Source organism: Rhinopithecus bieti, unplaced genomic scaffold (genome assembly GCF_001698545.2).
Source record: "Rhinopithecus bieti isolate Rb0 unplaced genomic scaffold, ASM169854v2 scaffold_13617, whole genome shotgun sequence".
Lineage (NCBI taxonomy): Eukaryota > Metazoa > Chordata > Mammalia > Primates > Cercopithecidae > Rhinopithecus > Rhinopithecus bieti.
In genome coordinates, this window is record NW_016807714.1 from 1,656,798 (window position 1) to 1,672,109 (window position 15,312).

General features: G+C 59.0%; 3 protein-coding genes across 9 annotated transcripts in view; 2 read left to right on the forward strand and 1 right to left on the reverse strand.

Annotated features, from left to right (window-relative positions):
* KIFC2 (kinesin family member C2) overlaps positions 1 to 5,490 on the forward strand; it is a 9,211-nt gene extending 3,721 nt beyond the window's left edge. The window contains exons 2-9 of the mRNA XM_017883382.1: positions 675 to 783; positions 894 to 1,051; positions 3,319 to 3,423; positions 3,514 to 3,635; positions 3,737 to 3,860; positions 3,954 to 4,083; positions 4,172 to 4,428; positions 4,519 to 5,490. Of these exons, the coding sequence (XP_017738871.1) occupies positions 675 to 783; positions 894 to 1,051; positions 3,319 to 3,423; positions 3,514 to 3,635; positions 3,737 to 3,860; positions 3,954 to 4,083; positions 4,172 to 4,428; positions 4,519 to 4,776 (1,263 nt within the window). The 3' untranslated portion in view covers positions 4,777 to 5,490. The remainder of the gene's footprint in view (positions 1 to 674; positions 784 to 893; positions 1,052 to 3,318; positions 3,424 to 3,513; positions 3,636 to 3,736; positions 3,861 to 3,953; positions 4,084 to 4,171; positions 4,429 to 4,518) is intronic.
* FOXH1 (forkhead box H1) lies at positions 5,120 to 8,367 on the reverse strand. The gene is made up of 4 exons (XM_017883532.1): positions 8,329 to 8,367; positions 6,956 to 7,347; positions 6,530 to 6,634; positions 5,120 to 6,429 (listed from the first exon to the last, which is right to left on the reverse strand). Exons 2-4 carry the CDS (start codon positions 7,127 to 7,129, stop codon positions 5,608 to 5,610), a joined length of 1,101 nt encoding a protein of 366 aa, XP_017739021.1. The 5' UTR covers positions 7,130 to 7,347; positions 8,329 to 8,367; the 3' UTR covers positions 5,120 to 5,607.
* A 1,117-nt stretch (positions 8,368 to 9,484) lies between these two features.
* PPP1R16A (protein phosphatase 1 regulatory subunit 16A) overlaps positions 9,485 to 15,312 on the forward strand; it is a 27,723-nt gene continuing 21,895 nt past the window's right edge. For 3 of the 7 annotated variants that reach the window (XM_017883538.1, XM_017883544.1, XM_017883540.1), the window contains exons 1-2: positions 9,485 to 9,648; positions 11,382 to 11,536. The gene's annotated coding sequence lies outside the window, so the exon portion shown is untranslated. Of the gene's footprint in view, positions 9,649 to 9,872; positions 10,077 to 11,381; positions 11,537 to 15,312 lie in introns of those variants that run through there. The other 4 variants (XM_017883539.1, XM_017883537.1, XM_017883543.1 and 1 more) reach the window with 3 other exon arrangements.

A 15,312-nucleotide genomic window follows, 5' to 3' on the forward strand; every position in this document is an offset into this window, starting at 1 on the left:
ATAAAAAAAGAATGCAATGACATGCCAGTACATTAATAGGAGTAGCGTAGTGGTCAAAAAGCAGGCATTTCCATTATAATCAGAGCTTCCTTTCCTTTGGTCAGCTCAACCCAACCTTGCCTTGCATCTCTTTTTTTTTTGAGACGGAGTCTCGCTGTGTCGCCCAGGCTGGAGTGCAGTGGTGCGATCTCGGCTCGCTGCAAGCTCTGCCTCCTGGGTTCACACCATTCTCCCGCCTCAGCCTCCAAGTAGCTGGGACTACAGGCGCCCGCCACCACGCCCGGCTAATTTTTGTATTTTTAGTAGAGACGGGGTTTCACCATGTTAGCCAGGATGGTCTCGATCTCCTGACCTCGTGATTCGCCCGCCTCGGCCTCCCAAAGTGCTGGGATTACAGGCTTGAGCCACTGCGCCCAGCCTAACAGTAAACTCTTAAAGCATTGCCTAGAAGCACGGAGGAGACGGATGATGTGGTGTCTCCGCTTGTCATTTCTGGGCTTTATCCTGGGGTTAGTGAATTGATGTCCCCAGGGGCCCAGAGCCACTGAAAGTTGTGGCTCAGCACAGTTGGGTGGCTCTGTGGGGGCTCCTTGCTGCTCTCAGGACCCTCCCACCCCCCACCTCCGCAGCTCCTTGGCTGACCCCTTGCCTTCTGTACATCCCTGTTCCCTCAGGTGTCCTGGGCCTTGGGGGCACTGTCATCTGGAGGGCCTGGCACTCAGCTCCCTGAGGGGCAGCAAGGGCCTCCAGCCGGATGCCCAGGGCGGCTGCCAGAACTCAAGGGTATGGCAGGCTTGGGAGCCCAGGGGAGCAGGGAGGGTGGCTGGAGGAAGTGCAGCCTCTCTGCACTTTAGGGTCTGCGAGGCACCCCGCTGACCTGATCCCCACTGCAGGAAATATCCGTGTGCTGTGTCGACTGAGGCCAGGGACATCCTCTAGCCTCGTGAGCGTGGAGCCTGGCCCAGGGGGCACCGTCACCACCTGCTACCGGGGGCGCCATCGTCGATTCCGCCTAGACTGGGTCTTCCCTCCAGACGCCAGCCAGGAGGAGGTGACAGCCTGCTTTTGCAATCATTCTGACCCTTTCTCAGAGTCCCCCGAAGAGCAGGAGACGCTCCAGTTTCCCCTTCCCAGTCTGGCTGTCCACCTGGAGGAGGGATGGTGGCTGGGCTCTAGCCAGGAGGGAAAGGGAACTGAGGGGGCTGGGAAGCAGGGCAGGCAGCCCAGCTTGGTGCCTTCTCCTCCCAGGCTTCACTACCTGTCCACTCCCCTTTGCTGGGGTCCAGGGTCTTCCCAGCTATGAGGGCCCCTCATTGCTTTGTGGCCCCAAGGCCGGCGGTGGGTGGTGGGGGCCGTGGGTGAGCAGACAAGCTTCTAGTCTTACTCTGCCCTGGCTGGATCCCACTCTTCCTCCCTACCCTTTTCCTGCCAGACACCTGTGGAAAAGCAGGGGCTAGGGCTCCAGCCCCAGCCCACCCCACGTTCACACACATCTTCATCTGCACGTGCCCTTTGCTGCTAGAGCTCCCATAGCTGAGGAGATGGCAGCTCAGAGCCAGGGGAGACTAGGTAAGGGGCAGAATGGCAGCGACTCACACCCAGGCTGCCTGCCAGCCTCACAGGGACAGGGTGACAACTGCCCAGCAGGTGGCCAGGGTCACCCTGATTCCCTCTTTTCCAACCACTTATCTCTTCATCCCACATATCCCTCTGGCCTTAGCCCCACCCCAAACTGCAGCCCTGCGCAGGGCATGCCTTGTGCACTGTCCTCTGGACAGCCGTCCTGGACAAGGCCCTCTAATGCAATGTGTCTGAACCTAAGGCATCTGTGGACAAGCCTTCACCTGTGCTCCCGTTTCTGAAGTGGTGCCATGATGTGCTCCGGAATGTCATCCACAGTGTCACCTCCATCCAATCATGGAATCTCAGTAACCACACAGAACACAGAATTCTAGATTCTAGCCTCGTGGCTGTCTTCCCACAGCTGACAGCCCACCTTGTTATCAGTGACCTTCTGGGCATAAAAGCCAGCCATGTTGTTGCTCAAAAGACTGTTGGTGTCTAGTGCCAATGGGGTGAATGTCCCAACCTGTGTCTCTCTCAGCACCTGTCTGTGCCTGGGCTCCAGCAGGCCTGGCTGGCTACCATCCCCCATATCTGCAGGCCCTTCCTGGGGTCACACTTCGTGAGCCAGGTACTGCTGTGTCCCTCTAGGTGCACTGCCACGAGCGTTCACAGCAGGTGCCACTGCAGCCCTTACCTCTCAGGGGAAACAGGCACAGGAAGGCTAATGAGTAAACTCCAATCATACCTGGGTTTGAACCAAGCAGTCATGCCCCAACATCTGGGCTTTTTAAATTTTATTTTCTGAGATGGAGTCTCACTCTGTCACCCAGGCTAGAGTACAGTGGTGTGATCTCAGCTCACTGCAGCCTCCACTTCCTGGGTTCAAGCAATTCTCCTGTTTTAGCCTCCCAAGTAGCTGGGATTACAGGTGCGTGCCACCACACCCGACTAATTTTTGTATTTTTAGGAGAGACAGGGTTTCACCATGTTTGCCAGGTTGGTCTCAAACTCCTGACCTTGTGATCTGCCTGCCTCGGCCTCCCAAAGTGCTGGGCTTACAGGTGTGAGCCATCTCGCCCAGCCCATCTGCGCTCTTTTAAATATTTTTTAAAATTTATGCTATATATACATATATATATTTTTTTGACAGAGTCACACTTTGTCATCAGGCTAGAGTGCAGTGGCGCAATCTCAGCTCGCTACAACCTCTGCTTCCCAGGCTCAAGAGATCCTCCCACCTCAGCCTCCTGAGTAGCTGGGACCACAGATGTGCAACACCATGCCTGGCTGATTTTTTTTGTAGTTTTTGTAGAGACGGGGTTTTACCATGTTGCCTAGGCTGATCTCAAAACTCCGGAGCTCAAGTGATCCACCCACCTCGGCCTCCCAAAATGCTGGGATTTATTTTTCTTTTTTCCATGTTGGCTTCCACATTAGGGACACCGCACCTACGCTCTTAACTGCTGTCCCTAGGCCTCCTACGCGGTCTTCAGGACTCCAGAGCCTCTGCATAGGCTGTTCCCTCTTCTCATCCGTCTTTTCCCTTCTTTGCCTGGCAAATTCTTGCAAGCACCACCTTCTCTAAGGAGACAGCGGGTCTCTGTAGGACACACCCTCATGGTCTCTTAGAGCCATCCTCCCAGGGGACTAGGCTCTGCTTACACCTGCCTTCATGGCACTCCCCACCCCACCAAATAGGTCATAAACAGGCAATGTGGGGAGGACTCAAAACATTCTCCCACCTCCCCCCAGGTCTTCAGAGAGCTGGAACCTGCGGTGCTGTCCTGCCTCCGAGGCTATAGCGTCTGCATCTTCACCTATGGCCAGACAGGAACCGGGAAGACCTACAGCATGGAGGTGGGACACAGCCCACGCCCGGTGGGAGAGGCCCCAGGGGCCCTGCATGACTTGGATGTGAGCCCGGTGTGTACCCCACCCCATCCTCAGGGCCCTCCTGAGGACCCTGGCATAGTTCCTAGGGCGCTGCAGTCGCTGTTCCGGGAGATGGGGGCCGGCAGGCAGCACCGGGTGACACTCAGTATGGTGGAGATCTACAATGAGGCTGTCAGGTGGGCTACTCCAGCAGGGAGGCCTTCTCCCCAACCCTGGCCCAGGGCCCTTCCGGGTTTCCAGAGAACTCTGGAACCAAGACCTTCCCCTTTCTCACCAGGGACCTCCTTGCCCCAGGGCCTCCTGAGCGTCTGGCCGTGAGGCAGGGCCCTGAAGGCCAGGGCGGGATCCAGGTGGCTGGCCTCACCCACTGGGACGTGCCCAACCTGGAGACACTGCACCAGGTAGGGCTGCCCCGCCTCCGGAGACCCCATCCTTTCCTTCCAGTTGGGGGCGGGGACCCCGCACCTGACCAGCCCTGTTGCTCCGCCTTCCAGATGCTGAAACTGGGGAGGAGCAACCGGGCCACCGCCGCCACCGCCATGAATCAGCGCAGCTCCCGCTCGCACGCCCTGGTCACGCTGACGCTGCGCGCGGCGACTCCACCGCGCGCTCCAGGCACCGCAGGTACCACAGCCGGTGCCTGAGCCCTGCGGAGTCACCAGCGCACCCGAGGCCCGGCCTTCCCCCATGTCGGGCTCGCTCGCCCCTCTAGGCACGCTGCACCTGGTGGACCTGGCGGGATCCGAGCGCGCACGGAAGGCAGGGGCGGCCGGCCCGCCGCGGGGAGACCCAGACGGTGCCCGGCGCCTGCGGGAGGCCCAGACCATAAACCGCTCGCTGCTGGCGCTGGGAGGCGTGATGGCCGCACTGCGGGCCCACCGGCCGCACGTGCCCTTCCGCGACTCGCAGCTCACACGCCTGCTGCAGCCGGCCCTGGGCCCCGGCACCACCGCGGTGCTGCTGCTGCAGGTGGGCGCGGGGCGACGCAGGCGCGGGGCGGGTGTGTGCCTGCCGGTCGCTGCCCACCCGGGCCCGCCCACCCGCGCCTCTCGCCCGCAGATCTCCACGCGGCCAGAGGACCTCGGGGAGACAGTCTGCTCACTCAAGTTCGCCGAGCGAGTGGGTCAAGTGGAGCTGGGGCCAGCCCGGCGCCGCAGGGTCCCGCGCTCCTCCGGGACGCCCTCCTCCCTCAGTACCGACACTCCGCTCACCGGGACCCCCTGCACCCCTACGCCGTCCCCTGGCAGCCCTCCATGCCCCAGTCCTGACAACGGCTCGGGCTCGGCCCTCACGCCCGGAGAGGGCCTGCCCCTGTAGTCCTGAGTGGCGTCCCTGCCCATGGGGTCTCGGGCCAGGTCTCTGCTGGCAGAGGCGGTAGTCAAGTCCTTGTCCCCGTCTCCCAGGGCACAAGCTCCTTAGCCTCTTTGGATCCATTGCCCCTGAACTCCCAGAGTCACCCCTCCACCTCGGCAGCCAGTGAAGTGTGTTGTGCCTGGTGAAGTGATCATCCCCCCGCCCCCAGTCCTGCATCAGGCCACAGGTCTCGGCTTCCTCCTTATCACCATTTGCTGTTATCACGGCACACAGCAGGGAATCCCAGGCGCCCCCCGCCAAGTGGTTACCCAAGTCACCACTCCTGACCCAAAAATCAGGCATGGTATTAAAACGTTGCAAATTCCTTTACTGTTATCCTCCCCACCACCGGACCATGTAGGGTGCAGTCTTTACTCCCTAACTCCTTTCCCGAAAAAGGTGCTACCTCCTTCCCAGACAAATGAGAGAGAGCAGGACTTGAGGCTGGACCCACCATAGGGCTCTCCCTCCCCCAGCCTGGGGCACAGAGGGGAGGTGATGGATGGGTAGTGGGCTGAGAAGAGGGGACTAGGAAGGGCTATTCCAGGCTCAGCCCTGCCCCTCCAGCCTTGCCTCTGAGTGTAGGAGAAACAGAGGCATGACTGACCAGGGTGAGGGTTGTGCCCAGCTGGGCCATGGCCATGCGTGGGGTAGTCCAATAAACACCGTGGACTCCCAGCAAGGTTACTGCCTGGTGTTTCGAGGCTGCTGGGGTCGCAGACACCCCCCTGGCCTTGGCTCCCTGTCAGCAAGCTGGGGGTGGGAGCGGGAGGGAGGAGGGGCCCCTGTCTTGCCTCACAGGCTGCACCAGGAGAGCAGCCAGCCTGGGCCAGGGGCCGCCAGGTCCCGAGGGTGGCTGACCCAAACATCGTAGATACTTTTGTTGGGTGGCACCCCCTGGAAGAGGGCGTCTAAATCCCAGAGCAGCCCTGGGGGCCCTCGGGTTTCGGGGGCCATCCCCCAGTAGGCAGGGCTGTTTGATGGTGGACACTGGGGACAGGAGGTGGGTGGTGGTGCCAAGGGCATTACCACATTGGGAGTGTAGATAGGCAAGTAGGAGGTGGGCAGCTGCCCCCAGAGGGAGGCCCTGTGTCCCCCACTGGACAGCCCCCCAGGAACTGAGGCACCCTGCAGTAAGTGGAGAGGCCAGGCCCTAGGCTCTGGGGAGAGGGTTGAGGGCCTGATGTCTCCCCCCTGCAAAGTCTCCCCCTCCACTCTCGTGGGGCCAGGAAGAGGGCAGAGGGACCACAGAGACCTCTCAGAAGAGGGCAGGGGTGGAGTGGGCACTGCCTCCTCCCCACTGTTCCCTGTGCCTGCAGGAACTGGGCTGCTCTGTGGAGCTAGCCCCTGCCAGGGTGCCCCCTCCCCGGACCCCCCTAACAGGGACTTGATGCTGAAGCCCTCACTGGGTGGTGGCGGGGGACTGGGCGGCCGGTAGGGTCGGCCGTGCAGTACGTAGGGGCCCAGGTCCTTGGCGAAGGCTCCGCGCGCACCTCCTTTCTGCCAGCGTCTGCACAGGGCTGTGTTCTGCAGCCTTAGCGCCTCTGCTGGGATCAGGCTCACGTCGACCGCCCAGAAGTTGCCCTTGGCCTGGGGCTTTGCAGGGTCCTTGGGCACCTGGGTGTGGGGGTCAGACATGGGTGGGGCTGCCCAACCTCGGATGCTCAGGACTTCCGCGCGCGCCCCGCCCCCGGGCTCCGACCCTGGCCTGCCCCACCTTGCGGAAGCATCGGTTGGAGGAAAGATTGTGGCGAATGGAGTCTTTCCAGCCCTCGTAGTCTTCCCTGAAGAAGGGGAACACGGCCTGGACCTGACGGATGATCTGAAACCGCCAGGCGGCCGGCCGGCGCCGTGAGCCCAGACGGGGAGAGTGTAGCGCCCCACCCCTCCCCCACTACCGGGCTCAGGGGCGCGCGGTGCCGGCCCCTGGTCGCCCCGAAGAAGAAGATTTCTGCGCGGAAGGGCAACAGTGGGGGCAAGGGGCTCCCGGAGAAGGGTCGTGCCTTGAGGCCCTCAGCTCTCAGGACTGGTCCCACTGGCATACCTGGGTGGGCTAGGAAGGTGTGGGGGTTAGGGCTTGAGCCTGGAAGTGGGTGGGGAACGAGTCTAGGGAAAGAGAGAGTGGGGCCCGGGGCCCTCTCACCTGGGCCAGCTTCAGTCTGCGGGAGGGTGCGGCCTGAATCACCAAAGCGATCATGGCCAAGTAGGTGTAGGGGGGCTTGTCATGTCGCAGGTACCTCTTCTTCCTCCTCTTGGGGGGCTGGGAGGGCGACTCTGCCTCTGGGGGCCCCAGGCGGGAGCCGCTGCAGGGCCCCATGCGGGACGGTAGACGGCGTGGGCAGGGGCCTGGCCGGGTGGAGGGTGCAGGGCAGTGGGGCAGTGTAGGAGGCAGGGCCGGGGCCTGAGGCCGGGCTGGGGCAGGCGGGCTGGGGCCTTTATCATTCGGATGGAAGGGGGAGGGGAGGGAAGGGAGGAAGAGGCTGTGGGGGAGGGGAGCATGCCGAGGGCTACCACAATTAGCAGGTTTTGGTTAATCTGGAAGGGAGAGGCAGAGAGGATTCTAGTGGGGGCTTCTCCTGAGGCCTCAGTCTCCACCCCTGCGCTACCTTTGGGTGGCCAGGCCCTGCTTCAAAGGGGCTGCGATGACCAATGGCTACTTTATCCCGTCTTCCCTGGCCAGGTTTCAGGACCCCATTTAACAGATGGGGGAGTAATTCGCCCATGCCAAGCTCCCAAGGAGTGGGGCGTCCCTGGAGTTCTACACCTAGCAGCTAGTAGGCCCTGAACTATGGGGGCTGGATACCCACTCCGGACATGGTCAGGTGGGCCTTCCTGGAGGAGAAGGCCATGAAGTCCCCACCCTAGGAACAAAAGGGGGACACATTGACTCAACTGATTTCTTGGGAGTTGCTTCAGGAGCCCAGGTGGACCCCTCACCTCCTCCTCCCCCCTAGCCATCTCTCCTCCTCCAGCCAAGCAAGGCTGGTGTTACGTACCCCGCCTCAAAGCCCAGGTTCTCCTCCCTCACAAGGCGCAAGTTTGCCCAAGAGGATAGCAGCTCTGGGAACTAGCAGGGGTGGTTGGTGCTGGCACCGGGCCAAGGGCCCCCAGACACATGGGGGCCAGGGATATGCTTTTGCCCTTCACTCTGAGAATTCAGCTTTTCTTGTGCAGCCCCCACCATGATAACCTCAAAGGGCTGAAAATCTACAGCATATGGTGGGGTCCAGCACACCCCGAGGTGCGGAAGGGAGGGACAGGCAGCGAGTCTCCAAGAGGAGGAGGCCTGGGCTGCAAGGGGCCTTGTATGGGGGGTGCCACACTGCTCCTGCCCGCCACACCCCTGGTTGGGTGGTGCCCCTTTTCCTGCTCTCTGACTGTCCCCTCAGACCCCACGTAGTTTCCCTTAGGACCCCTGTCACCACATCGATGCTGCTGGGGCCCTCTCTGTTGTGTTCCCTAGGCTATGGCTGCACAGTCCTGTGCCTCATGAGGCTAATACTTGTGGCCTCTTACCCGACTCGGTCAGCAAGGCGCCGTTCTTTCCTCCAAGTGTTTGTTGTTGTTTTGAGACAAGGTCTCACTCTTGCCCAGGCTGGAGTGCAGTGGTGCGACCTGGGCTCTGTGCGGCCTCCACCTCCCCGGTTAGGGCAATCCTCCCGCCTCAGCCTCCCAGAACTACAGGCATACGCCATAGCGCCCGGCTAATTTCTTACGTAGGGATGGGGCCTCCCTATGTTGCTCAGGTTGGTTTACTGGGTTCGAGAGACCCACCGGCCTCGGCCTCCCCCCAAAGTGCTGGGATCATAGACGTGAGCCACCGCGTCAGGGCTTTCCCATAAACTTTTTGTTTGTTTTTTGAGATGGAGTTTCGCTCTGTTGCCCAGGCTGGAGTGCAGTGGCGCAATCTCGGCTCACTGCAAGCTCCGCCTCCCGGGTTCACGCCATTCTCCTACCTCAGCCTCCCGAGTAGCTGGGACTACAGGCGCCCGCCACCACGCCCGGCTAATTTTTTTTTGTAGTTTTGGTAGAGACGGGGTTTCACCATGTTAGCCAGGATGGGCTCGATTTCCTGACCTCGTGATCCGCCCGCCTGGGCCTCCCAAAGGACTGGGATTACAGGCGTGAGCCACCGCGCCCGGCCTCCCATAAGTTTTAAGTCACCCTCTTTCCACTGGCACCTCCTTGGTGGGGCGCTGGAGGCTCCCCAAGTTCTGACCGCTCATCTCCGACGTCCCGGGCCCGACACCACCCCCAAAGCTGCCACTCATTCCGCTGGCGCCCGTCCCATTGTCTACAATGACTCGGTTTTGTCCAGCATAAATCAATGACCACCGTGCCGGGAGCCCTGGAGTACTTTGAGCCCTTCCCGTCCCACCCGGGCCCCGAGGAAGTCCCAGCCGCGGAGGACTCGCCCGGCCACCCTCAGCTGTCCCAGTTGGGCCCGCCCCCGCCCCCTCCCAGGCCCGCCCCTCCCTCCCAGGCCCCGGCCCCTCCCTCCCAGGGGCCCCCGCCCCTCCCTCACAGCCCCGCCCTCCCTCCCAGGCCCCGCCCCTCCTCCCAGGCCCGCCCCTCCCTCCCAGGGCCCGCCCCTCCCTCCCAGGCCCGCCCCTCCCTCCCAGGCCCCGCCCCCGACCCTCCCTCCCCAGGCTCCGCCCCCGGCTCCCACGGGGCACCGCGGCTTCCGGCTGTGGGTAGCGCGGGGCGGAAGTGTAGCGTTGCCATGGCGAGGGCCGGGTGCGGGGCCCGCCCCCGCAGCGCCTCTGGGAGCGCGGGGCCCACTGACCCGCGGAAGCCAGCGGACCCACTTGCGCGGCGGCCGGCGCGGGACGCGAGGTGAGGCGCGGACTCCCGGGTCCTGCAGCAGGAGCAGAGCGAAGGAGAGGGGCCCCGGCCAGGGACAGCCGTGGCGGGCCTGGGAAGGAGGGGCATTGGGTCGACACCGGGAGAGGAGGCCGGGCCGTGGAAAGATGAGCCCGAGGGAGGGAGGAGGCCGGGGGGGGGCGCAGGAGGAGGAAGAGACCGAGGGGGGAGAGGAGGCTGGCGAGGGAGGAGGCCGGGGAGGGGCCCTCGGGAGACGCGGCTGCCGGCACGCGGGCGCCCAGGGCACAGGTCCCGCCGGGCCGCCTTGGGCGTTGCTGGCTGAGGCCCAGGGCAGCAGGTGCCAAGGGTCAGGAAAGGCAGGGAGCCGAAGGCTGCCGGTGGGCGCTTCGCATTTTGTTCCAAGGCGAAGGTGTGTGGATTCTCCGCAGTCCGTCGGTCAGGTAGACAGCTCCGGAACTATCCTCATTTTCAGATGAGGAAATCAAGGCCGCAGAGAAGGGAATTACCCAAGCTTTGTGTGGGCTTTGGAGCTAGGCTGAAGGAGAAAGTGGAGTCTCTCTCTGGGGCAAGTTCCTTCAACTTTCAGGGATTCACATGACCTCTCTCGTAGCGCGGGGCGCCTGGACCACCCCTCAGGAATTGGGGTCAGGGCAACAATTACTAAGCAAGCACCCCGCCCGGGAGGGAGTGTCCGGGACTGGTGTGGGCCCCTGTCTGTACCAGACCAGAGGCCCCGGGCGCGGTGGGATTTATTTCCATGGGTGCAGAGAGGGGAGGGGTGTACGGAGTCATTCTAGGCTTAGGGGAGCCAGAGCAAAGTTAGCCCTCCCCAAACCTCTGTGCCTTCCTTTTCTTCCTGGATTCCTCCTTGGGGTGGAGGTGGAGGCCGGGGTACCGCTGCCCTTTTCAAAGCGTGTCTAACACAGCAGTGAGCCCTCCTGCGCGTCTTGGCGCCCCTGTCGCTTCCTGGACGTGTTGGGGTTTCTCTGGGAGAAGGGTCTCGCCTGCAGTACCCGGGGCCTCCTGAAGAGGCCTCTGGCTGCGCTGCCTGATTTAGGGACCCAGAGCCACGACTCGCCGAGAGGAGCTCTGGCGGCGTGCAGCTGGGTTGCCTGAGGGGCTGGGGGCTGCCTCGTGGACTTACACACATACTGACTCCATGCTTGTCACTGTGGTGGACGCTCAGAGCTCTGCAGGGCCAGCTGCCTGTCCCTGCCCCAAGTCCTCCAGGCTCGGGTTGGAATGGGGGAGGCTTTAGGGCGTCCTTCCCCCTCCTGGTGCTCGAGCTGGATTTCCTCCCTGTTGGCTGGGGCCATCCCTCCTGTCTCTTGATTGGCCTGTCCTGGCCTCATCCCTCACCTGCTTGGGATGCACCTGGACTCCGCTTTGCCCCGAGGATTGCCTGGGCTGGCACCTAGCAAGGGGGCTCCTCCTGTATGACTCCACTTTGGGGTCTGTGTTCTAGAGATTCTTGAACCTCTGGTCTGAATGAACAGCCGACTGATAGAGCTCTCCACTGCCTGTGGCTTAGGAACCTCAGTCTCAGGTGACCCCACAGACCGTACCAGCACCACCCGCTCCACCCTGCTCTGCCCCGAGCATGTCCTACCCTAGCACTTGTGCCACATCTACCCATTGGCCAAATGAAAACTAGGTGGCAGTTCCAGGCCCTTCTTTCATGCCGAGGCTCTCCCAGCACTGTTGCACGCACACCTAAGTGAGGCCTTTTCATCAAACTTGCTCAGCCAGGAGCTCGGAGCCTCCCATGTCACATCCTTTGCTGGGAGCCCTGTGCCGCAGGCTCAGTAGCTGTTCACCTGCTCAGCGCACCGCACTTACTGAGTGCTTCCTATGAGTCAGGAACCCGCCAAGTCCTGAGGATGCAGCAAGGAAACAAACAGTAAGTGGCATGTCAAGAATTAAAACAGGGTGATGAGATAAGAGAATGACAAGGTAACCACAGAAGATCTCTGAGGAGGTCGCACTTAAGATGTGATCTGAGTCCCAAGAAGGAGCATGCTGTCCTAAGATCTGGTGGAAGAACTTTCCAGACAGAAGGAGCAGCTGATGAAGGTAGGGATGATGATGAAGCTGGTAACACCAAATAAATGTGCTAGACCAGGAGTTGGCCAGCTTTTACTGTGAAGGGCTAGGCAGTAAACATTTTAGGCTTTGCTGACCATGTGGCTTTCTGGTTTTTTGTTTGTTTGAGATGGAGTCTTACTCTGTCGTCCAGACTGGAGTACAGTGGCATGATCTCCGCTCACTGCAACCTCTGCCTCCCGGGTTCAAATGATTCTCCTGCCTCAGCCTCTCCAGTAGCTGGGATTGCAGGCACATGCCACCATGCCAGCTAATTTTTGTATCTTTTTTTTTTTTTTGAGACAGTCTTGCTCTGTCGCCAAGCTGCAGTGCAGTGGTGTGATCTCAGCTCACCGCAACCTCCGTCTCCCGGATTCATGCGATTCTCCTGCCTCAGTCAGTCTCCCAAGTAGCTGGGACCTCAGGTGCATGCTACCACGGCCAGCTAATTTTTGTACTTTTTTTTTTTTTTTTTTGAGCCAGAGTCTCACTCTGTCGCCGGGGCTGGAGTGCAGTGGCCGGATCTCAGCTCACTGCAAGCTCCGCCTCCCGGGTTTACGCCATTCTCCTGCCTCAGCCTCCCGAGTAGCTGGGACTACAGGCGCCCGCCACTTCGCCTGGCTAGTTTTTTTGTATTTTTAGTAGAGACGGGGTTTCACCGTGTTAGCCAGGATGGTCTCGATCTCCTGACCTCGTGATCCGCCTGTCTCGGCCTCCCAAAGTGCTGGGATTACAGGCTTGAGCCACCGCGCCCGGCTAATTTTTGTACTTTTAGTAGAGATGGGGTTTCACCATGTTGGCCAGAATGGTCTTGAACTCCTGACCTCATTATCCTCCTGCCTTGGCCCCGCAAAGTGGTGGGATTACAGGTGTGAGCCACTGCGCCCGGCCTGTTTGATGGGTTTTGTAAACACCGTCATAATCCAAATATAAAACATTTCCATTGCCCCTAAAAGTTCTCGTGCTCCTCTGTGATGGGCCCTTCCTCACACCCAGCCCAGGCAATAGTGATTTGCTTTCGATTACTGTAGGTTTGGTGTCCCTTTTTAAGAATTTCACATTGGCCCAGCATGGGGGCTCACGCCTATAATCCCAGCACTTTGGGAGGCTGAGGCGGGCTGATCACCAGAGGTTGGGAGTTGGAGACCAGCCTGACCACCATGGAGAAACCCCGTCTCTACTAAAAATACAAAAAATTAACTAGGCGTGGTGGCGTATGCCTGTAATTCCAGCTACTCCGGAGGCTGAGGTAGGAGAATCCCTTGAACGTAGGAGGCAGAGGTTGTGGTGAGCCGAGATCGCACCATTGCACTCCAGCCTGGGCAAAAAGAGCGAAACTCCATCTCAAAAAATAAAATAATTTCAGGCCGGGCGCGGTGGCTCAAGCCAGTAATCCCAGCACTTTGGGAGGCCGAGACGGGCGGATCATGAGGTCAGGAGATCGAGACCATCCTGGCTAACACAGTGAAACCCCGTCTCTACTAAAAAAATACAAAAAACTAGCTGGGCGAGGTGGCGGGCGCCCGTAGTCCCAGCTACTCAGGAGGCTGAGGCAGGAGAATGGCGTAAACCTGGGAGGCGGAGCTTGTAGTGAGCCGAGATCCGGCCACTGCACTCCAGCCTGGGCGACAGAGCGAGACTCCGTCTCAAAAAATAATAATAATAATTTCACATCAGTGGAATCACATGGAATGAATACTTTTGTGTCTAATTAATTTTGCCAGACGACAGTGTTTTGGAGATTCAAGTGGTTATGTGTATCCGCAGTAGATTCCCTTTTTCTTTCTTTTTTTTTTGTTTCTTTGAGAAAGAGTCTTGCTCTGTCGCCCAGGCTAGAGTGCAGTGGTGTGATCTCGGCTCACTGTAACCTCCGCCTGCTGGGTTCAAGCAATTCTCCTGCTTCAGCCTTCTGAGTAGCTGGGACTACAGGCGCCCACCACCATGCCCTGCTAATTTTTTTTATTTTTAGTAGAGACAGGGTTTCACCATGCTGGCCAGGCTGGTCTCAAACTCCTGACCTCATGATCCGTCCGCCTTGGCCTCCCAAAGTGCTGGGATTACCGGTGTGAGCCACTGTGGCCCGGCCTTTTCTTCTTCTTCTTTTTTTTTTTTTTTTGAGATGGAGTCTCACCAAGTACAGTGACTGCATCTCAGCTCATTGCAGCCTCGACCTCTAGGGTTCAAGAGATTCTCCTGCCTCAGCCTACCAAGTAGCTGGGACTATAGGCGTGCACCACACCCATCACTTTTTGTATTTTTAGTAGAGACAGGGTTTCGCCATGTTGGCCAGGCTGGTCTCAAACTCCTGACCTGAAGTTATCTGCCTGCCTCGGCCTCCCAAAGTGCTGGGATTATAGGCATGAGCCACCGCTCCTGGCCAGTTTATAGTTTTCTTATTTTTTATTTTATTTTTATTTATTTATTTTTGAGACGGAGTCTTGCTCTGTCACCCCGGCTGGAGTGCAGTGGCACAAGCTTGGCTCACTGCAAGCTCCACCTCCTGGGTTCAAGCAGTTCTCCCTGCCTCAGCCTCCCGGGTAACTGGGACTACAGGCACATGCCAGCACACCCGGCTAATTTTTTGTATTTTTTGTTTGTTGGTTTGTTTTTGAGACAGAGTCTCACTCTATCACCAGGCTGGAGTGCAGTGATCTCGGCTCACTGCAACCTCCGCTTCCTGGGTTCAAGTGATTCTCCTGCCTCAGCCTCCCGAGTAGCTGGGACTACAGGCGCCTGCCACCACGCCTCGCTAATTTTTGTAATTTTAGTAGAGACGGGTTTCACCATGCTGGTCAGGATGGTCTTGAGCTCCTGACCTCGTGATCCGCCTGCCTCGGCCCCCACAAAGTGCTGGGATTACAGGTGTGAGCCACCGCGCCCGGCCTATTTTTTTGTATTTTTAGTAGAGGCAAGGTTTTGCCATTTTGGCCAGGCTGGTCTTGAACTCCAGACCTCAGGTGATCCGCCCTCCTCAACTCCCAAAGTGCTGGGATTACAGGTGTGAGCCACTGCGCCTGGCTCAGTTTTCGTTTCTTTTGCGTATGTACCCAGAAGTAGGATATGCCTTCATTTTTACATTGTGTGGCTGACGGAATTACGTTCTGTTCTGTAACCATAGTTCACATGTCAGTATTTCTATCTACAGAGCCAGGCAGTGTGTGTAAATTAGGTTTCCTCATCTGTAGGTCCAGTGTACCAATTCCTGTCCCCTACAAATGATACTCTTGACTGGCTTCAAGTTCAAAGGCTTTCCTCCTGTTTCATGAATCATCAGTCTCCTTTATCACACGAATTTTTTGAACTTTGTCATCCTATGTGTTGTGTCCTTCTGTTTTCTTTATTTTTTTTAATTTTTTCATTTATTTTTGGAACAAAGTCTTGCTGTCGCCCAGGCTGGAGTGCAGTGGCAGCATCTTGGCTCACTGCACCCTCTGCCTCCTGGATTCAAGTGATTCTTGTGCCTCAGCTTCCTGAGTAGCTGAGATTACAAGTGCACGCCGCCATGACCGGCTAACTTTTATATTTTTAGTAGAAACGGGGTTTTACCCTATTGGTCAGGCTGGTCTCGAACTCTTTTTTTTTTTTTTTTTTTTT

What these genes read in the sequence shown, in the direction of transcription:
- FOXH1 (XM_017883532.1), bottom strand. Translation starts at nt 7,129, where the DNA reads ATGGGGCCCTGCAGCGGCTCCCGCCTGGGGCCCCCAGAGGCAGAGTCG. An exon ending in GCAGACTGAAGCTGGCCCAG is followed by an intron (nt 6,635 to 6,955) that starts GTGAGAGGGCCC and finishes TGGCGGTTTCAG; the next exon opens with ATCATCCGTCAGGTCCAGGC. An exon ending in CCAACCGATGCTTCCGCAAG is followed by an intron (nt 6,430 to 6,529) that starts GTGGGGCAGGCC and finishes CCCCACACCCAG; the next exon opens with GTGCCCAAGGACCCTGCAAA.